At 42.3% G+C, this 22,922-nt stretch overlaps 1 protein-coding gene across 10 annotated transcripts in view; it reads left to right on the forward strand.

Moving 5' to 3' along the window:
* The window catches only part of clcn2c (chloride channel 2c), a 360,814-nt gene that overhangs the window by 304,499 nt on the left and 33,393 nt on the right, over positions 1–22,922 (forward strand). For 5 of the 10 annotated variants that reach the window (XM_070543366.1, XM_070543362.1, XM_070543364.1 and 2 more), the window contains 7 exons: positions 4,850–5,063; positions 12,127–12,260; positions 14,618–14,808; positions 15,831–15,942; positions 17,215–17,285; positions 17,823–17,897; positions 19,511–19,543. In XM_070543366.1, the coding sequence (XP_070399467.1) occupies positions 4,850–5,063; positions 12,127–12,260; positions 14,618–14,808; positions 15,831–15,942; positions 17,215–17,285; positions 17,823–17,897; positions 19,511–19,543 (830 nt within the window). The remainder of the gene's footprint in view (positions 1–4,849; positions 5,064–12,126; positions 12,261–14,617; positions 14,809–15,830; positions 15,943–17,214; positions 17,286–17,822; positions 17,898–19,510; positions 19,544–22,922) is intronic. The other 5 variants (XM_070543363.1, XM_070543367.1, XM_070543370.1 and 2 more) reach the window with 2 other exon arrangements.

Below are 22,922 nucleotides of genomic sequence, written 5' to 3' on the forward strand. Positions count from 1 at the left end.
GTTAGAAAAATGCTACAAATGCGGTTGCCTAGCAGACCGAGAGGACAGAGCCGCTAACAAATGCACACACACACACACACACACACACAGGCTCACAACTACATTGTGACATCATATGGTACCAGCTAACATTCTATGGTACCTCTTAGCCAATAGCGATGGCAGGTTTAAATTCAGATGCAGTGCAGAGTTTTTACCTGGCAATGGCACAACACTGAAAGTTTTAAGCAGAAAATAAAAATTTTAACTAAAATGCACTAAAGTGCTAAACTATTGACTACATGTGTCTGCAGCACAATTAGACACCCATTTATATAGTTGATCAGGAAAAAAAAGTTGATTTGGGGTTGACTTGCTCTATAAACATGACTATTTTGGCCCTTGCCTTGAAAAGTTTGGACATCCCTGGCCTAAACCCTTTGGGTCATAAACTATTAGCAAGTGTATTGGCTTTATACCAGGAATCAGGAACTGTTTTTGTGATTTTCTTGTTTCTTTCTTTTTCTTATTTATTTTTGTCCTGATTGCGCCCTGTGTAATTTTATGACCAAATAAATAATTAATTAAATAAAACTGACATTAAATAAAAAAAATCTTCTTAAATAATTGAGATCTCAATTTCTGTCCAAATAAGCGTGATTATCATTATTGCCATAATGGAGCAACCCTAAGATTTCATTCATTGGAAGGAATATAGGAAAGTTTCCACGAATGTTTGAATGATGACGCAGCTCTGGTGACCTTGCTGAAGGTGATGGACGGATGGAAGTTCACTCATAATAGCCTGCATGGTAGGATCTGGTGTCTGTAAGTCAGAAGGGACCAAATGGACCAAGAGACATAGTTGCACTGATGTCAAATGCCCTACCAGCCCCAATAATAAACAACACTTCTCACAAAGGTGTTGTACCACGTCAGTGTGACTGCAACTGAACATCAGCCCTTTCTTACTTTTGTTTCCAGCTAGCAGCCAACTTTGCAGACATCTTATTTTGAAGTTACATATCTTTGATCCCATCTGAAAGTCATAAAATGTTTTTAGTGGGGAGAAACTGCAGAAAATACTTTCATCAGCTGCAAAATATAAAATCCACTGAATCGTTAATAACAGCGTGCTGACAGAAAATCTTCATGGCTCTTTTACTGTAGACTCTCCCATCCATCACATCCGTTTACACTCCTGACAAGAGAGTTGTGTGAGAGATCCAGAGCTGCTGCAGAGCTACTTGTTGACATCTGTACTGATTATTCTGCTGCTGCAGGTTGGCAGTACTGTTTTTCTGGGCCTGCTGATGCTGTTGTTGTGGTGCACCACAGCTGATGAGTCAGCGCTTTACGGGCCCACCACTCTGATGAGACTCTTTCATCTCACAGCAGAACTCGCTCAGAGTGCTGAGTGTTAGGATGGGCTGATGGAGCTGTAGCATCTATCTGAGGGGGTAGTCAGACACACGGCTTAATTAAGTTACCAGAAAGAACAATGAGACCTGCCTGTGAAGACGCTCTCATCCTCTGTCTGTTTGCCCTTTTACCGTCATTCTCTCTCTCTCTCTCTCTCTCTCTCTCTCTCTCTCTCTCTCTCTCTCTCTCTCTCTCTCTCTCTCTCTCTCTCTCTCTCTCTCTCTCTCTCTCCCTCTCTCGACTGTTTCTCTTTCTCTATCCAGTGTTCATCTCATTGTTTGAATTAGACTCATCTATTTTCTCTGTTAGTATGAAGGCTCATTTGCTTCATGCTGCTTCATCTTCTTTTTTCAGCTTTTTAACCAGACTTGGAAGGAAAAAGCATTTAGAAAGACGAGGGCTCGCTTCTCTAATGGATTAAATGTGTGTTTAAATGTGAGGCTGCACAACTGTACGTCTGAGGCAGTTGTGTGTAGTACGGGAGCTCTGCAGGGTACGGTGCGCCCACCCTTTTTCTCACCTTCTACACCTTCTCGTGATTTGTATCTTGTTTTCTTACTTTCTTTCGCCTCAGACTGCATCTACAACGCCAGCAGCTGTCCCCTCCAGAAGGTCTCTGAAGACTCTGCCATTGTTGGCTGTGTGTCCGGGGGAATGACCAGGGGCCTCATTTATCAAGCTTGCTTACGCACAAAACGGGGTCGGAAAACTGCGTAAGCAACTTTCCACGCAGACTTTGAGATTTATAAAAGAAAACGTAGCGGGAAAATGTGCGCAACTTTTAAGTTGACTACGGACCTGGCTTACACACATGTTGGACATGGAGAGCACCTGCAGTGCTGCTGCTGAGAAGGATACAATTGTGAATTCCAGCAGCATTATCACTTGTACCGCTTCGTGTTCACACAAAACAAGACCCCCCCCCCCCCCCCCCCCCCCACACACACACACACAGCCTGAAGCCAGAATACGGAATGCAGAATATCAGCAGGGGGACAGATTGAGACAGAATGTCATGCGTCTGTGACAGTGTGTGTCCTGTCACTGTGATCTGATTGATCATGCGCCCTGGTTACTTGAACAAGGGAGATCTCCATTTGGCTGACTGGTTAGCGCGCGTGACTTTCACCCGGGAGTCTGGGAACCGAATCCAGATTGGACCATTTTTTAATATCCGCCACAGAGCTCTCTGAAGAATTGACAGCATTGACGGCTTCAGCAACGCTGTGCCACTCTGTGGATTTTCTCTTATTTGTTTTGCAAAAGCACTTCCTTTCATTTCTCCACCTCACCCACAAGTACCTCAACTTCTGCTTCTGTGAAATTGCACTTCCTTGATCTGCTTTGTTCTACAGTCGCCATGCCATTGGCGGAGCGCTGCAACAGCCAGCTTATGTTTATGCATGAGATCCACAAGGCACTTTGCATTGGCTATTTATGGCAGTAAGTGGGCGTGGTGAGGGCGGGATGTGACTAAAATGCAGCTGAGAACCTTTAGATCATTTCTGATTCATGAAGCAGAGATTGCGTGCAGCTGTGCGTACTCCATGTTTGATAGATCACAAACCTACTTGGAGTAAGTACTTTTGTTGTTGCTGAGCTAAGTACGGTTTTAGTAAGGATTCTACGCAATGTTTGATAAATGAGACCCCTGGCTTATGCACATTTTGGACATAAAGAGCACCTGCAGTGCTGCTGCTGAGAAGGACACAATTATGAATTCCAGCAGCATTATCACTTGTACTGCTTCGTGTTCACACGGAACAAGACCCCCCCCCCCCCCCACACACACACACACACACACACACACACACCCACACAAACACACACACAGCCTGAAGCGAAGAATAGGGAATGAGACAGAATGCATCTGTGACAGTGTGAGCGTCCTGTCACTGTGACCCGATTGATCATGTGTCCTGGTACCATCCTTGTGTCCAGGCCTGTTCTATTAGTTTGTTTTTGTTTAAATAACTCAGTTGAAGCATGGTTGAAAAGCAATGTCTGAATCTCATTGGTTACATGTCATAGAATTTTTATTTATTTTTACTTTAGTCAGATTCAAGTTATTTCTGTGATCATTGTGGGTTTTTCTGTCATTGACGGAAACGTTGTTTACGTCTGTACCGGCCTACTAACCACTTTAATGTAAACGAATAATGAGTTCACCTAAATGATACAAAGCTCTACCCAGAACTCTGAAATGTTTTTAAATTAACCTCAAGATCTTTAATAAGGTATGTAATCTTTTTTTATTTTTATTTGTGAATGGTGACGCAGGAGAGACTGAGGGAAAAAAATATCATGAATGAATGAATATTGTTATTGTGATTGAAACGTGTTTACTGTCATTAGTTGCAGTCCCTGCAGAGTTCAAGAGATAAACAATAAATTTAAAGAAGGCGACTTTATTGGGTACACCTGTCCAAATGCTCGTTAACGCTAACTGTTAATCAGCAAGTCACATGTTGGCAGCCCGGTGCATTTAGGCATGATGACATGGTCAGACAGGCTGGTGTGAGTATTTCAGAAGCTGCGGAGCTTCTAAGATTGTTGACACAACCATCTCTAGGGTTTACAGAGAATGGTCCAAAAAAAGAAAACATCCAGTGAGCTACAGTTGGCCAATGGAAAATTTGAAAAATGTTGCCTGGTCTGATGAGTCACGATCTCTGCTGTGACATTTGGATGTTCGGGTCAGAATTTGGCATCAACAACACGAACGCATGGATCCATCCTGCCTTGTATCAAGGGTTCAGGGTGGTGGTGGTGGTGTGACGGTGCGGGGGACATTTTCTTGGCACACTTTGGGCCCCTTAGCACTAATTGATGATGGCTGCAACACCACAGCCCACCTGAGTATTGTTGCTGACCCTGAAAAAAAATCCGTTCTATTCATATATTTTATTTTTAATCTACCTCACAGTCTTTTCCTGATGAAAGCAGAGAACAAAATAAAACATTGCAATTTTTTGTACAGTAGAAGTATTGGTAATCGGTACAGGCGAGTACTCGGATCCAAGTATCGGTATCGTATCAGTTTGAAAAAAAAAATGTTTTCGTTGCATCCCTAGTGTGTGTGTGTGTGTGTGTGTGTGTGTGTGTGTGTGTGTGTGTGTGTGTGTGTGTGTGTGTGTGTGTGTGTGTGTGTGTGTGTGTGTGAGTGAGTAAAGGGTGTACAGAGAGTCAATGTAGAAGCTCAAAGGTAAAGTTTAAACCTATCCAGCTGAACTATTGTTGCACAAAACAAAACTTAATGCCACGATTGTCTGCATTGATTTATTGGTACTGGTCTTTATGCAAGTTAGAGCTTTGATTTATGATGCTTCTGAAGAAAGGTCTAGACCTCACCTTGAAATCTGCTGATTTGAACAGCACTGAGCCTCTGCTGTTTTTGCTCATCCCATTGCCCCACCCCCACCCCACCCCCCACCCCCCCCGTCCATAGGTGCAGCAGCCTTATCAGGAGCAGTGACCCACACCGTTTCTACTGCAGTCATCGTGTTTGAGCTGACAGGCCAGATCTCACACATCCTGCCGGTGATGATTGCTGTGATCCTGGCCAACGCTGTGGCTCAGTCATTACAGCCCTCGCTTTACGACTCCATCATCAGGATCAAGAAACTGCCCTACCTTCCAGAGCTGGGCTGGGGTCACCATGAGTATGTACAGCAGGGACCTCTGCAGAAACACCAGCATCATCTCACATATTACAATCATCACCAACATAATGAAAAAGACTACCCATTTTTAACTAAATCTAATTTTTGAACCTAACCATGACAGAAGTTTACAAACGCTTTTATGATGATGCAAAGTTGAAAGAAAAACCTCGTTTGTCCTTCAGAAACTGGGAGAAATGAGCTAACTATGTATCTGATTTTTAATCATCTTTCCTGAAGATCTTTCCTCCTTCACGCCTCGACACCAGCACACAGGCTGACTCCCGTCCACAACTTTATTCTTGTTCTCCATCTCTCCTGCAGTCCTCTGTTCCCCTACCATAACCTCCTTTTCATATGGAGGTCAAGGCTTGCACTCTCCATAGCAGACATTTACAAATTGAGTAGCTAACCCTCTTCGTCACCCTCTATGGGCTGGCTGCAAAGAACAGATAATGGTGTGTGTCTCCGTGCCCCTCGACAGAAAAGTGGGAACTAGGCTTAAGACACGCTTTGGAGGAAGCTCATTTCAGCCACTTGTATCCAGGATCCAAATGACCTCAGGTGAGGGCTGGTATGTAGTCATAGCAGTATAAGTCAAGAGCTTTGCTTTTACGACCTTTACCGGCTCCAACAGGCTGGAGCTAAAGTCAAACTCCCAATTTGTCATTTTGTCACTTCTTCTGACATTTATTATTGAAGAAGTTAAGACTCACTCCAAACCCAGAGATGGGGAGCATTCCACCTTTTTCCAGGTGGTTTCTGTGGCTTCAAATTTACACGAGTTGACTGTCACACCGGCTGTTATCAGGACATCCCAGGACATACTGAAGGTCATAGTTCAAAGGCCTTGATGGAACCTCGTTAGCTGTGAGCAGAAACAAGAACTCTCCCTGTATTCAGAGATTCTGTTTATGAACACCACTAACTGGATTTAACCAAAGTTGGTGGAGCCCAGCCTGCACCAGGAAGGAGTTTGAGTTTGCTATGAGAAAATGAATGAATTAATGCTTTAGTTGTACAAGACTGGGTACCGCTTAAAAATGGCATCAGAATCCCATACTCCTACAGCTTAATCCCACTACTCCAGGTCCTCAAAACATAACCAAACCCTCATTGCGCTATTCACCCACCCAAATATCTCAGCAAATAATGAAAATGTGCTCTCCTGTTCCAGACATATGGTCCTACTGATGTTCAGCTTACAGTCTCAGCCTTCTTTCCAGCACTGTAGAGGATCCCTTAGGCTGAGCTGTGTCATCCCAGTGGAACGGGCACTGTTATTTCCTTCTGCAAATGAATTATTGCTGCAAACATATAACACCATAACAGCCCATAACCCTACCCTATACATGTCAGGTCCTAGTATCAGTAGCAGCATCATTGTAATCATTTGTCTGACTGATGAACCCAACAGGTTAGCCGATCATAAAGGTAACCAGTCTGACATCTAGTCCACACGTAGCCGGGGTTTTTTAAAAAACGAATATCCGCCCCTCCAAAAACTTGCATCCACACCACCTCGTTGATAAATACGTTGTTAAGGACATTCCAGACCTGTAGGCGGCAGTACTTCCCCATTCTTAACCTCGTCCTTCGTCTGTGGTCTTCCACAAGGAGCAGTAATTCCGCTTGCAAAAACAAACAAGCAAAAAGCGCTTGGACAATTAAGGCGATAAAGCGAGCGCAGCTCTGAGGGCATCCATGCTGTCGGCTAGTGTAAACACAGGTCGCACACGTGATGTCAGCATTTTTGTGTCGCGGAAAGTGACGTTGCGGACCTTAAAACTCCGGTTTTGTCCGTCCACACGCAGACACCCAAAACGGAGAAAACGCAGATCTTCACTTTGGCCGGAGTTTTTAAAAAGATCCGTTTTCGTTTGAAAAAACTCCGTTTTCGTGTGGATGACAGGCCAAAACGTAGAAAAATATCTACGTTTTGGCAGATCCCCGGCTACGTGTGGACAGGGCCTGAGTCTATACCTGTTATAATGAGATACCTAGACAGGCAGCCTCCACAGGAGGCTTCACTTTCTACTGACATGCCGGCTTCCCATCCTCCAATCTGAAAATGCCACGCTGTGAGCGTTTAGTCAGACACTAGTTTTCTCTCAGATATCCGTGGTGTTGCATAAAACTCACAGAGATAATGACCAAGAGACTGAACCCAGTGAGATGTGCTGTAACCAACAACCACTGGAGAGGCTCATAACATAAACCATTTATCACAGAAAGAAAAATCACTAAGTGCTTCACAAAGATCAACAAAACTAATTATAAAGTCTTAAAATGATCATAAAAACAAAACAGTTAGTAATGCTTGTCAGAAGTCATTTCTTTAGATGCTAAATTAATAAACCTGCTTCACCAAAATTATGAAAGTGTCAAAATATCTTGGTGCTGGATGCATTTTTTAACCCCAACTAGAAATGATCCCCCTCACACCCACGTAGTCACACACACACACACACCTTAGCAGGAACACTTACGTAACGCCTCCTTTGCAACAACACACACAGTATAATGACTGGATTTGTCTTTTTTTATTCTCAGCACAAAACACGATCCTTCTCTCCGCTCGTCCCCAGCAGAACCATAAAAACGGTCTTTCCAAGGGTATCATACCCAGTTTTATTGGAAGAAATCTATTTGGTTCCATTTATGGAAACCATTACATAACATCACAGTCACCATTGTTCTCTTGTCACTTTGTTTCTTAGTATTTCCACTTTCCCTCCTCCTCACTGTCATTTTAAGCTTGCTTTGACATTTGTGGAGACCATGTTCGCCTTTCTCTGCATGTTTTTCCAAAACTCTTTGAGGAAAGTTTCAGATCTCCGTCTAATCCAGCGTCTGTGGGTGTGCTTGCAAAAAATAAAATAAACTGGGATTCACAGAGGAACAATCAATCAATCATGAGTTATGCAACTTATAGAATTCAAGAAGGCTGATAAGATTCTTTGTCTTGGTCTCGGTGAAAGGGAAAGTTAAATAAAAAACAATAATTTGATTTCTTCCACCTTGAAGATCTCAGGGGAAATTTGCCTGAGCAGGTGCTGTGGCCAGTTCAGAGGGATGCATTTGTGTTCTGTCAGATCCACTAGTGAGTTTAATAAGCCTCAGCCAGCACATGTTCATAGCAATGAACAGCAATAGGCTCAGATTATCCTTCGGATTACTTTTCAGAACATTCTGAACTTGATAAAAATTGCCATCATAAACATGGAGAAATCAAAACTGTCACCATATTTGGTTAGGGTTAGGGTTAGGGTCTTCACAGTGGAACGCGGTGGGTGGGAGGGGTTTTTAAAGATGAGGTCATCTTCCCCAGCATCCTCCTATCACACATCTCCTCAACTGAATCCAGTGGGCAACCCAGAACCAAGCTAGCTTTGTTAACTAGCTTGTTGAGTCTCTTCCTGTTTCAGTCAGTGCTGCCTGCACCCCAACAGACCACAGCAGAGGGAATAACAGAGCCAGCAACAGAGTGATAAACGATACAACGGCAAATCTGCAAAACAAGCTAGCTAAAAACATTTGTTTCATGTATCTAAACACCATTTTGATGTAGTATAGATGTAGATATATTGTGGAAATTAATCAATTAAAAAAATTATGAAGGGGTTCTCTCACATTTGTCTAAAAACCTCAGCCAAGAACATGGCTCGGTTTGAAACCAATGATTGGACCGTCTGGTTGTCTGTCTCGCCGAACCAATGCATTTGGTTTGCACCAACGCGCTTGAGCATTTTGCAGCAGAACGCTGCTGGTGTGAGAGGTTCTCTGCTCAATTGTATCAGAGAAGGAGAAACAGCTGGCTGCTACCACTTCCACTTTAGGACAAAATACCATAGTCCCCTAAAGAAAAATGCCTTTTGAAGCTGAGAAAAATGAAATATGTTTGGAACTAGAGAATGCAAATAGTGTTTGGTGCGTTTTCATTTATTGTAACATTAGGTGCTTTTTTATCTTGTAGATGTGCATTTTATCATGTTCAAAGAGTGTCTCTTGTCCTTTCGGTGTAAGTAGACTGTCGATTATTTACCTGACGAGGGGGCAATTCCTGTTTTGTGCCATGCACTTGTGTAGTTGTTTATTAGTTTCCCCTATGTAAAGGTCTGGATAGACCTCATTGCATTGGAGTTCCAGACTTCTTTGTTGATTTTGTTGGCATCCGAGAGCACCCAACTTATGCAGATTCAACCTGACAGAAGCCAACAGGTCAGACCGAGACCCTGAACACTTCCCTTTCAGCACTTCCAGCCTAGCCGTAGTGTCAGAACAACAGAGCATGTAAGACCACCATAAACTCAGCTGTGAACACCTAACAGCCATCCCGTAACCGGCGACCACAACTAAGACCCAGCCTGCCACGCTCCAGCTCTTTGGAGCCATCAGAAAACAGCTGCAAATACAGCCCCCAAACCATACCCGTAAAATCCACCACAGGCTCAGGCCAAAGCCAGGGCAGGGGGACCTCAGCCTAAAAAATTGGGAACTCGCAGGTCATTCAGGCAAGCCCAACTCCACCGCCTGCCTCCTTAGTCAATCAGACCCCCCCCCCCCCCCCCCCAACACGTCCATCACCACACCCGCTGCAGACCCTGAAGGCTGCCGCTTGCAACACATCCAGCTGCTTCAGGGTTGTAGGAGCAGCAGAGCCGTACAGGAAACGCCCATAGTCCAAGGCCGACCTGATCACGCCTCTATACACCAATATCAAGGTGTTCCTATTCGCCCTCCAGTCAGACCCGGCCAGACATCGCATAAGGTTGAGGACATCACCACTTGACCACCAAGCTTTGAATATACAAACTCTAGCCTCTCATCCAGCCTATGGGTGGGAATCAAAAACCATTTTTTGTTGAGAACCAATTCCCACTATTTCAATTCCTAGGAATCATTTGACGTTTTTGCAAACAATTCTCTTATCGTTTCCAGTCGGGGCAAATGACGTCATCACGCACGTTGCATAGCGTATGCAAGCTACGTTGGGGAGCTCACACATTTTCTCAGTGGGAAGCATTGCGCCTAAGCTGCACAAATGCTTGAAAGTTTTGTTATACTTCACGAGAAAGGGTCACAAGATAACTTGCATTACTTGCAAAGTAGATATTTCATCAAAGAGAGGAAACACCAAGAATATGCATAAAGCATTTGCACACAAAATATTTGATAACTAAAAGTGAATGTCGTGTTTTGACCAACCCCTGAATAGTTAATTTCAGTGCAGCAGCAGCAGTGACTTTTGCACGTCCTCTCCCATGTTAGCGTCATTAGCCTTTTAAACACACCTTCACACTAGGAGACGCCAGTGACAAAGTCCAGCCTGTAGTGAGATTTTTCCCAGTTTGCAAAAGAAGATGACTTGGCCTTCACAGACAGTAGGCGCCAGCAGAAGCGCTTATGGATAATTCTCACCTTATGTTAACAGAGGAGCAATGGGCAATGGGCATTTTACCATCAGTTAAGTGGAGGATGCTGGGGAGACTTTCTTGGTCAGCTTGCTTCTCACACCAAACCCTCTGTCAGAAATCTTGGTGTGACCTTTGACCCAGCTCTCACCCTGGATTCTAATGTCAGTTCTCTTGTTTGCTCTTCCTTCTTCCATCTCAGGAACATTGCTAAGCTGAGTCCCATTCTGTCCCGCTCTGAACTTGAGACAGTTATCCACACCTTCATCTCCTCACGCTTAGACTACTGTAACTCTCTTTTCACGTGTCTGAGTAGAACCTCCCTGAACCGTCTACAGGTGGTTCAGGATGCCTGTGCTCGGCTTCTGACCAAGTCCTCCAAACACACCCACATCTCTCCGCTTCTCCTCCAGCTTCACTGGCTGCCAGTCAACGTCAGGGTTCATTTCCAGATCCTGGTTCTGGTCTATAGGGCCTTACATGGACAAGCACCATCTTACATTGGTGATCTTCTTAGTCCCTACACCCCCAGCAGGTCCCTGAGGTCCAGTGATCAAAGCCTACTGGTTGTGCAGCACCAGGCTAAAGACCAAAGGTGACAGATCATTTGCTGCTGTGTTCCCCAGACTCTGGAACTCTCTCCCCCTGAGCCTGAGATCAGTGGACTCAGTGGACTCCTTTAAAAATCAGCTGAAAACTCACTTGTTCAGGCTGGCTTTTGCGTGACCTCCATCACCCTCTCCTTATTCTGCTTTTTCTACCAATTCCACCTTTCCCCGGATCCACCGATTTCCCTCTTTCCTATTAATTTTTCTCTTTCCCTTTCTTTGCATTTTTTATCCACCATTATTTGGTAACGCTTCCTTTTACAGTCCCCTAATTACTGAGTTCTTACATGGTAATTACATAGTAAATTAAAGTGTATTATTGTTTTGGAGTTCTTAAACAGTTATTAACATGAAACTCAGGTTCAATTCTAGTTTTATTTTTTATTAATCATTCCCAATTAATACTGCTTTAAACAATAATTGCACGTTATTACTATTATATGCTTTAATTACACAATAATACACTTTAACTTACTATGTAATTACCATGTAAGTACTAAGGAAGCGTTACCAATTTAATTTAATCACAATTACTCTTTGTTGCTGTTTAATAACTCAGTATAATAGTCATTTATGCCTTTTCTTGTTTTTTTATAATGATAATGAAATACGACACTGACTATACATGCCATCATCATCATCATCTGTTATGTCCTCTATGATAATATGACCAACATATATAATTAATCAATTAAAAAATGTAATTGAATTTTTTTATTGTAACAACCAACAATGTATACAACAAGGCTGACCACACTTACATCCCACTGTATAATACAATGGTTTTTTTTCAGCATTTGTGTTTTATTTTTGTCTCTAGATGATAATGCTTTCCATAGATACCAGTTATTGTTATTATAAAAGCTTGATAGGCTACATCAATATCATCCACACGACCTTACTCCAATGGTGTCGCTCACCAGCTCATTGTTGGAGAACCTGGATGGAGTGTTCATTTATTTGTCTAACTATTTTGTGCTCTATTCTTTCATCACTCCATGGTTTTTATTTGCTTGTGGTTTGATTCTTGTCTTGTCTCAGGAAGTATAACATCCGAGTAGAGGATATCATGGTGCGGGATGTGCGATACATCACACTTAACTGCTGCTACAGAGACCTGCACAACGTCCTGATGTCGGGACAGCTCAAGACTCTGGCGCTGGTAGAATCAGCTGGTGAGACACACATTTGCACAGCAGGGAGAAATCTCAAATCTATGTTTCTGTTGTTTTCTATAGCCTGTTTCTGAAAATGAATTAATCACCATCTTACGTGTTGTTGATGGCCTTCTAATCAAACGGTTGGGACATCCTTCATGACTGATGAGCTAACAGCTTTTTCAAGCACAGCAAAGCCCAAACTCTATTAGTGGCAGCTTAAAACAGCTAACATCCCCTGAATTTCTTAGTACATTGTGCAAATGTCATTTATTTACGTCTATCTTTACATCATTGTCAAGTTTCACAGTTCTTCACCCGGTAGTTTTTGGCTAAATGTGCAAGCTTCAATGTAACCACTATAAAAATCTAGCACTTGTGGTGCTTCCAGGGGCCAAATCTAGTTAGAAGTTCTTTATTTCTCTCCTTAAACAGTCAAGCATTGCAAATTGACAATAATGTTAAGGTTTTTAAAATGTTTGCATGGTTAATGCCAGTTGTAGATGCCTTTATCTTAGTAGAAACATCATTCAAATGCTAAACAAACCTTTTTGTGGCCATCAGTTTATATTATTCCGCTCAGAGACTCCTGCTGGATTTGACTTTTGGATGCACGATGCACCAGAAATGTTAAATTTCACTTCTGATGATCTTTATCTTTGTAAATTGCCATTCTGCAGCCTGACACGCTGTGAGGTTTGTTAAATAACATGACATAAATTTCTGAGGGATTTCAGAGATTTTAGTTTTTTTACCATGTCAGCAGCTGATGCTGGTGACTAGCTGATAGCTTCTCAGGCCTGAAGAACATAAACAAAGGCTGCTCAGGAAACCAGTAATAATGAATAACATCTACACAGAAGCACACCTGCATATGCAAATCAGTCTTTAACTCAGCACAGTTTAACAGGACATCTACATTTGTCATTCAGGGTAGGTGAAGGTTGTTGATTATAAGATTTATGTCAATGTTAACTATAAAGATCCACAACGATGATGTTAAAGTAAAAGTTTACTCCATGATTCATATTTTAGTTGAACTTTTGTCATTTTTTATTTGAGCTGAAATCTCTGGGCCACCATCCTGCTTCAGTCTTATTATGTGTGCACACTGAACCTATAAAGAACAGCCCACAGTGTTCTGGGAGTCATTTTGGCTGATAGTTCTTACAAACAGACCAAAAATGCTCTGATCAGTCCTAAATGTCTGAAAGCCTCCACCCCATAATAGGAGAGATGGAAAACCATGGAAAAACCTTAGAGCTACAAATTATTGACATCAGCCCGTTCTGTGTTCCTTACTGGTTAATAAACACTTCATGAACGTGTTGCCGAACAGTTATTATGCAGCCCAGATGGATTATAACGCAGACTCATGAATCTTCTAAGATGCAGCTGAAGTTTCCATATAATACAATCAAAATGCAAACATAGACAATACACAGAACATATAATCCTATTGTGGTTTACTGAAATGATCATGAGATGAGGTCACCACTTCCATCACTTCTTAGCTGCAGTTCAAGCAGCCAGACTTTCCTAAACGGTGGTCTTGAGCGATAGTCCTCGGGGTTTCCTGAAGGACATTTAATGTCAGGGTTAAGTGGCTCAACAAAGAAAAACGCAGATGCTCTTTAGAAAGGCTCAGGCGTGGGGGTGAATGGGGGTGAAATAGCAGACAGAAGTTTATTAAGGATCTTTTGAAGACTTTCAACAAGTCTGGAGACCTTTTTACCACGTCAGACTACCTGAAGATAAAATGAGGAGAGTTTGTACACATTACTGCACATGCGTTTGATCAAGTATCAGTGTGTTATTAGTTGTGACTTGTGAAGAAACAGACTGATGAGAAGTGCTGATTCTGCTGTTCCTATGAGGTCTCTGGGTTGTAAACAACTCAGTCTTCTGGTGCTGTCACATGAAACCACCCATCTGAACCTGGGAATGTAAAAACAGGAACTGTGGGGATAAACAGAAAAGCTCTGACCTTGGTGATGCTCATCAGCGACTGGCCCGCCTCAGCCTCCTCCTTAGACTACAGCACTGGTGTTTCTATTATGTAATCATGCAGGAACAATTAGCAGTATACTGTCAGCCAAATGCCTAATCAGAATGTTCTGTCTCACACACACACACACACACACACACACACACACACACACACACACACACACACACACACACACACACACACTTACTAGCTGCAGCTCCGTTGCATGTGTTTGAAGTCTCCTTATCGTCTCCTTTTTTCCCTCTAAAACAGTTTGTTTGGTCTTTTGTTTGTTTTAGCACCAAACTGTCTCCTCGCCCTTCATATGCTCCTGTTTGTCCCGCCGGTCCTCACCTCTCCACCTTCTTTCTCTCCCCTGCTGTAGAGTCGATGATCCTGCTGGGCTCCATTGAGCGATCCCAGCTCCAGTCTCTGCTCTCCCAGCAGCTCGGTCGTAGCCGACGGCTGGAGTACATCAGGGAGCGAGCTGCTGCTGAGAAAAAACGTCTGTCTGTATTGTCAAACAGCGACAGTGATGATGGGCCGCAGCGGGCCAGTCAGGAGGTCCGCTTCAAGGTGAGAGGTCACGAAAAGCACGGGAATGACTTGAATTTGTTTAAACTCTATTTAAACTTTACTTGCAAGAGTGAAACACTAAAAAATCCACCTGAGCTGTAGTTTTCTTGTATGCTGAAGAGATCTAAGCAGCTCAGGCTTTGTAACAGTTAGATGTTAGGACCACAACAGAACGCCTAAATCAAGGTTTCACACAACAAAATAACATGGACATTCCCCAGAACATTAGTTTAGAAGGACGCCGCGTGTCTCGCCACAGACTACGTAGAAATGAGACTTTCTCTTGTCTTCTTTGCTGCATTTTACAAGAAGTTTGAAAAGGAATTAACCCATCGCTATCGCTAATGCTGCTCAGTAGTCTGTGTGTGATTATTCAGCCAGCTCTACTGTAGATCTCTAAATCTATTCCAGCACCAAACGCGTCATTTATCATGTTTTTTTTTCCTTTAATCCTTTTTTATTGCCTTACGGTGAATTCATGAGTAATACACCTTCAGGTGAGGACCTGAGAGGTGTTTGTGCACAGCACCGAGTTCAATGTTTTAAGGCAATTTAAAGGATAAATGAGTCTACTTTGTATATTTTTTCATCCATTTGGGAGCAAAGCAGAAGAATTTCTATCATTAAAAGTCTGCATGTTAAAAGATGGCAGATTGAAACATAACTTTTTGTTTGGTCCAAGAATAGGTGGCGAAAATCACAGATGCTATTTCTATCTTTAACTTCAACAAATCACACGAGTATTAATAAAAGGAGTAAAACAGACACAGCCCGAGTTCGGCTTTACAGAAACTTTTAGTCTTTTCTGGTGTAAACCTGGTTTTGAATGTCGTCAGCAGAGTGAAAATCTCCAGAACCAGCGTCAGAGAGAGAGTGGTGGATATGTAAGGGATGTGGGAACCTCTGTGTTTTACCTCTGTGTGTGTGTGTGTGTGCGTGTGCGCGTGTGCGTGTGCGTGCGTGTGTGTGTGTGTGTGTGTGTGTGTGTGTGTGTGTGTGTGTGTGTTTGTGTGCGCACACAGATCTCTACTGAGGAGTCCACCTTCAGCCCAACCCGTCCAGTCGGCCAGAAGCCCCTCAAACCTGCACTGAAGAGACCTTCTGTGGTAGAGAGACCCACTGAGCTTCCCACCAGTAAGAGACATCAGAGGTCACTGTGCGGGTGAAGGTTCTCAGTCATCCAGGTCATGGAAATCCAAAGGGGTTTGAATGAAGGCAACTGAACTTGGTTTCTTGAAGACGCTTTGCTCGTCAACCATGGAGCTTTGTCAGATCCGACTACGAACATGGGACTGTTCCCGTCAGAAGTGACAAAGCTCCTCGGATGAGAAGCGAAACGTCTTCAGGAAATCAAGAAGTCCAGTTGCTTTTATTCGAAACAATTTGGGTCAGAAGTTATTACAATTTATTCTGACAGAGGCCTGAATGTCTGCAATCTTGACAGTTGAAAGAGGCATTTTTGCAAAGTCTCCCACCAATAAAGCACTCTGGGCCTTTAAATGAAGATGTATAATGGTTCCTTACTTGCTGTAAAGTTCTACATTCTACAGTTTAGATTAACTTTAGGCAATTTATGATTTAGGCAGGAATAAAATAAACATTCTTGTTGAGAACTCCGAATGTCTATTTTTGCCTAAAATGAAAAGTGAGAGAGAAAATACATTAAATTAAATTAAATTAAATTAGAACAGAATAAATTAAATTATTAAACTAAACTAAATTAAAATAGAATAGAATAAATTAAATAGAATAGAAACTGAGGGCATTTTTATCCCATTTGAAGCCTAATGTAGCTAAATCTGGTGGTAAACTAGGATGACCTGTGCATTGTGTTGATAACAGCGCTTGTGTTTAGATATGTTGGAGTTTTAGCTGTTTTAGTAAACTCTGGAAATCAAATTTGTGTCATTTCACACAACATCATCAGATCTCTGAGTTTGTGTTGTGGATGACTCGTGGTTGACCTTGTTTATGTTAATTACGGCCATCTTGAATGAAACTGATGCTGATGCTAGATTTGATCAAAGGTGTTTAAGGATCCATGAGATGTTTTGCTAAATCTACATTCAGACTCAGAACCGCAAGACTCACTGTACAGAGTTAACGATGTAGCTGGTGTGGGAACGCCTTGGTCTTCCTCATCCTAAACGTGGTGACTGTGGAGAAGGGAGTTCTGAAGATCTGTACTCACCTTGTTGCCCCAGCAACTGACTCTTTGAGCCAGTGGTGGAAAGGAAATGAGAAGATGGATGATTCAGGCATTTAACTTATTGAAACTTGACAGGCTTTTTGGTGAATTTTGTTTTCTTTTTAGAGGCTCAGAGGCATGAAGGTGTAGATCAAATGACTTTATATTGTAAACAATGAGCAGAACCAAAAGGTTCTGAGTGTGTCCGTCTCTTGCAGGCCCACATGACCATTCAGGCATCGCGTTGAAGAACCTGTTCTGTGCCAGTCCAGACGTAGAAGGCCTTGAGGTGAGTGTCATGTTCTCAAATATAACAAACAATAGGGGTGCCTTCTCACACACACACACACACACACACACACACACACACACACACACACACACACACACACACACACACACACACACACACACACACACTCAGTGTGACTCACATTCTGTCATTCACACATTTTGTTCACCCACACAGTCCTATCTCTCACATACAGTCCTTCACGCTCTACAGTGTACTACCTCCCACTCAAACACACACACACACACACACACACACACACACACACACACACACACACACACACACACACACACAGTTACAGAAAACAGTCAGCTGCATTTTCCAACCTCTTTACTTTGTCCTAGTCTTCTGTCTTGCTGCACTTCCAGAATGACCTGTCTTCCTGCAGCACCTGCTTAAGAACTAAAATGTGTCGTTACTTTTAGTCATAAATAACTGGTAATCAGGAGCTTAAATTCCTGTTTCTACTTTTAAGTTGTCAAACTACTGATGGTTTTAACACTGTATGCTTGTTTCTGCTCAACCTGGAAGAAAAACAACAACCTGGAGAGCCTGGTGTCTCCTGAGCTCAGGAGGCCATCCAAGCGAGTCCGGATATCTGTTGCGGTAAGAGCCTCCGATCCAGGCTACCCTGGAATCCGCTCTGCAACAGGCCCATCAATCAATCGACCAATCGTCATGCGGTCATTCCATTTCAGGGCTAATCCCAAATGCCGATGGACTGCAGTCTGAGCCAAGCTCAGACCAAGCTGTGCCATCGTGCCAACAAGTAGATCATCATCATTCTCATCCACCTCTTGCCTGACCTCTGACCTTTCACCGCCTTTCATTTCTGACACTGTCAGCTGAGACTTGAATCCATTCAGCTATACCATTGTTAGGTTGGTCAGGAGAAGGTTTACAGTATACACCTCCACTACTGATTGGTTCAAGAGCTACAGAATGTACTTATACCTTTTAAAAAGGCCTTTAGTTTTGGTCCGTCTAAGAAATGAAACTATGTAAACACAAAATCTGAGTTTTGATTGTGTTTAAATCAATCAATCTCATATGGAGTTCTGCTTTTATCAAACAATTAATCATTGTAAAATCTTCTAAATTGAATGCATTTGTTTTTCATACTATCACAATGCAGTTTTTTACTGAAATGTGCAAATCTGTTCTCTAGTAGATATGTACTAGGAAAATGTTTACATTTGCACAGCAAAGACCGCTCATGGGTAGAAAGTATGACATCATGCTCCCCATGTGCGGTGAGGGCCCTAAAACGTTAGTCCAAGTCAAGAACATCACCCATAGTATTGTTTTGAAAACATTTATATGTAACTGTGTGTAAAAACTAACAATCTACGTAACGTCTAAATCTGAGTGACGTATAAAATGTCAGATATATGCAGAGAGTATGTGGGATGGATCTTGATGGTTCTGAGCAAATGCCAGACATGTCTGTCATCATCTAACTGGAGACAGTGAGTCATAAACATCAAAGCTGTCTCTTAGTATGACAAAAGCTGTTTCTCTGGAACAAACAGAGATATAACACGTTCAGACGCAAAAAGACACTGCGATCCATCTTTTAGAATATCAGGGCTGAGACTCGGTGGAGTTGTGGTCATCTGTTCTGGAGTGGCAACATTGTTTCAGATAGCCACCAGATTTGTCAATCTGTCAATCACCAGATGTGCTACCAGAGGTGTCCAATCAGTGAGCACCTGCAAGAGCTGGCCCCGCCCTGTTTCTGGAGTGACCTAAAATGATTAATTTGATCAGTTTTAACAGATTTAGGAAATGTTTTTGCGCATCATCATTCAGCAGAGGTGGAGAGGAAGTAAAGGTCAATCAGAGCATGCAGACCTGAATGTTGTCTTGACATTACAATCAGATCCAAACGAGTGTTCCAGCACGAACTCTGCTGTAATGATGACCCAAGATAGGTTTTGCAAAATGTCTCAACAAAACAAGCACTATAAACCAGCATGTCTTCTTCAGTTACTCAAGCATCAGTGCATGTCAGTTTGTGACCCAAACCTGTGATTTTGAGTTAAGTCAAATGATTCCACCAAACCAGATCACTCAACTTTGCATGGCACGCAATCTGACAACCAAAATATTAAATCAAACAGTGTTAAGCATTTAATCTGTCCAGTTGCATTGACATGTATGCATTTGTTGTAAGTCAGTTGTGCTGTTTTCTACTCAACACACCATTTCATCACTAGGAGCCTCCATCTGGTCTAAAGAGTTTCTCTGGGGTGAGCACATTTGTTTCCTTACAACATTTTTGTTACCGTCCAGTAGTAAGCAGCAAAGACAATCTGCTGAGATTGTAGCACAACCCAACCTGTGTTTAGTCTCAGTAGGTGAACTTAAGCCAGCATCTCTGCAGGCTGTGGCTGTTGTAAACAGGAAAGTTTCTTAAACATCTTCAGATGTTCATCTCAAGGGCTCTCAGCTTCTTTGCATGAGTCAAAGGACCTTAATAACATAGAACATGTTCAAGCTATCTGAGACATGTTTTCTCCTAAAACAGGCAAAAGTAGGTGTGGGTATCTGATCCACCCCCAAGGAGCAGTGGGCTGCTGTTTGTACAGTGGCAACTTTCAGGGTTCAGTATCTCGCCCAAGGATACACATGGCCTCCTGGGGCCTGGGACCAAACCTCTGTGGAAAACCACTGTCCTTATTCAGCCACTGCCATCCTAACACAAACTGAGAAACAAAAATGAAGCTATTTGTTTGGAACTAACACTGACAGAACCATTAACGTTTTAGACTCAAGGCAATGAAGTGTCGGTATGGAAGTCTGTACACGTGTTAAATCATTCAGCAGCTCAGCGGTGACATCCCATCGCTTTAGGCTCATGTGTAAAACTATGTAGCTGTTAAGTTATCCTTTACGTTTGTGTTGACATCTCAAACACTGACATTCTTATGTTCTTCAATCCTGCACTGATTTCTGTTAAGCCTCAGCACCACAGTACATCTTCTAATGTGCAGTTTTTTCTCTTTTCATCTATGATTTATTCTTATTTGGGTGTTTAACACTCGTCATGCTGTCCAGAGTTAGACTCGCCTTAAGGAACCAAAAGAAAATAATGAAATTAGTTACAGAGCTGGCTTGCTGAGTGTGTTTTATGCAAATTGTGGCGGTTTTGCTGACTTCAGTCAGTGACAACACCGTATTGAGATATGCTGGTTTAGTACTAAAATGCAACAAGGGCAGAAACAAATGAGCCGGGGGGAGGGGCATTGAGGGTCACAGTTCAGAAAATGTTTAAAAGCCACCAGATTTGTGTCATAGTGATGTTAGAGTTCCTTTATTGAGCCACTAAAACACACACACACACACACACACACACACACACACACACACACACACGATTCTGAGATGGAGTTCTTTGTTTTGTTTTTCACACCCTTGTTTTTTTTTTTAATTCATGACATGATGGTATCTGTTGTAAGTTTGTTTTATACTCCAGGTTGAACTTTAACAGTTTTAACCCGTTACAGACCTGGGGTCTCATTTATCAAGCTTGCTTACGCACAAAACGGGGTTGGAAAACTGCGTAAGCAACTTTCCACGCAAACTTTGGGATTCTTGAAAGAAAACTTAGCAGAAAAATGTGCGAAACTTTTAAGTTGACTAAGGACCTGGCTTATGCCCATTTTGTACACGGAGAGCACCTGCAGTGCTGCTGCTGAGAAGGATACAATTATGAAATCCTGCAGCATTATCACTTGTACTGCTTCGTTTTCACACAGAACAAGACCCCCCACACGCACACACACTCACACACACACACATGCACGCACACTCACACACAGCCTGAAGCGCAGAATATGGAATGCAGAATATCAGCATCTGTGACATTGTGTGTCCTGTCACTGTGACCCGATTGATCATGCGCCCTGGCTACTTGGACAAGGGAGATCTCCGTTTGGCTGACTGGTTAGCGCACGTGACTTTCACCTGGGAGTCTGGGGATCGAATTCCGATTGGACCATTTTTTTATATCCGCCACAGATCTCTCTGAAGAATTCACAACATTGACGGCTTCAGCAACGCTGTGCCACTCCGTGGATTTTCTCTTATTTGTTTTGCAAAAGCACTTCCTTTAATTTCTCCACCTCACCCACAAGCAGTGTTGGGAAAGTTACTTTAAATTAGTAACGTAGTTACATTACTAGTTACTTCTTTCAAGAGTAACTGAGTTACTTTAAGTTACTCGTTAGTTTTTAAGTAAATAGTTACTAGGGAAAGTAACTGTTTTTATTATGATTTTTCTTATTAAAATGTTTCAGTTCCTTAACTGGATAGCCTGCAAGGTTGCTGGTCTTCTGGCTTGCTTACTTGTTAGCCCTATCCTGCCACAAGTTCACTCCGCCACCTAGTGGTCTGAACATAAAATGGCAGTGTAGTACTGTGAGTGCAAGTGAATGATGAAATGAATGAAACTAAATTAGAAAGGAAAATGTTTGTTTTATGTGTCACTTTTTATCCATCTGTTTTAATCTATTTCTATTGGTTTAACCCTCTACAAATGCAAACACATAATTTTGTGGTTGATGCCGCACAGTGCTATAAATCTAATCATTGTACCTAGTAGGCTATTACTACAAAAAAGCAGTGGATCACACAAAACATGACATACTGTATGTTGAAACCTTGATAGGTATCTTTATTTTTGCCATTGAAATGGGTAGAAAGTATACTTTTAGCAGTGCCAACATTAAATTGCTCATCAGACCACTTAGGAACTATATCAGTAACAGTGCAAAAATTATTCAACATAAACACATTGAGGTTTATCCATTCTTTGTAAACGTAACGGAAAACAGCTGAACTGCACCAGCTGGAGACCTCATCTTCAGTAATGATGGGCAAATTTAAAGTATTTTCAGCCTCAGTAAGAGAAACTAAATAAATAATAAACAGTCAATGTTTAAACAAAATATTTCCTGCAGTCAGGCCATGTAAATAAATTAAACAACTGCTGAAATAATTGTGGATTTTGAGCTTCAGTGGTCTATGTTTCACTTGGAAATATTAACCTGCTTCACCTTTTAGTGCACCATTGGAGGAAACACGTCATCATATCAGTGCTAGTCCACATTTGTTCCCTCAAGCCAACAATTGTACCTCATGAGGAGAAGCTTCTCAAACTTGCGATCAGACAGCTTGTTCCTGTCACGATGGGGAGCCAAGAGGAGGTTAGGACCCAAAGATGCAGAAAAACCAGATGACGCTTGGTGGAGCAATAAAGTCAAAAATCCTTTTATTTAACAATAAGTCCAAAAAAGGCAGAGAGCCAAAAAAAAAAAAACATTCAAAAGTCCCAAATAACAAAAACCTAGAATATCCAAACCGAAGATCCAAGACTAGAGAGGGGAACGAGACAAAGGTGACACAAGACAATGACCCAACAACAGACAGAGACTGGGGCATGATGGGAGACAGGCTGCAAGTCTGTGGGGAGAGAAACCAAGTGAAAGCATTAACTAATCAGGGAGGAAACTAACATGACCTAAGAGAAAAAACCTAAAGACAAGAAAAGCCAGCAAAAATAACTAATATTCTAAGGGGGAGGAAAACTACAAAAACCTGTGGGAAAACACACTAAAGAGACTAATA

The sequence above is a fragment of the Nothobranchius furzeri genome, chromosome 13, assembly GCF_043380555.1.
Source record: "Nothobranchius furzeri strain GRZ-AD chromosome 13, NfurGRZ-RIMD1, whole genome shotgun sequence".
NCBI lineage: Eukaryota > Metazoa > Chordata > Actinopteri > Cyprinodontiformes > Nothobranchiidae > Nothobranchius > Nothobranchius furzeri.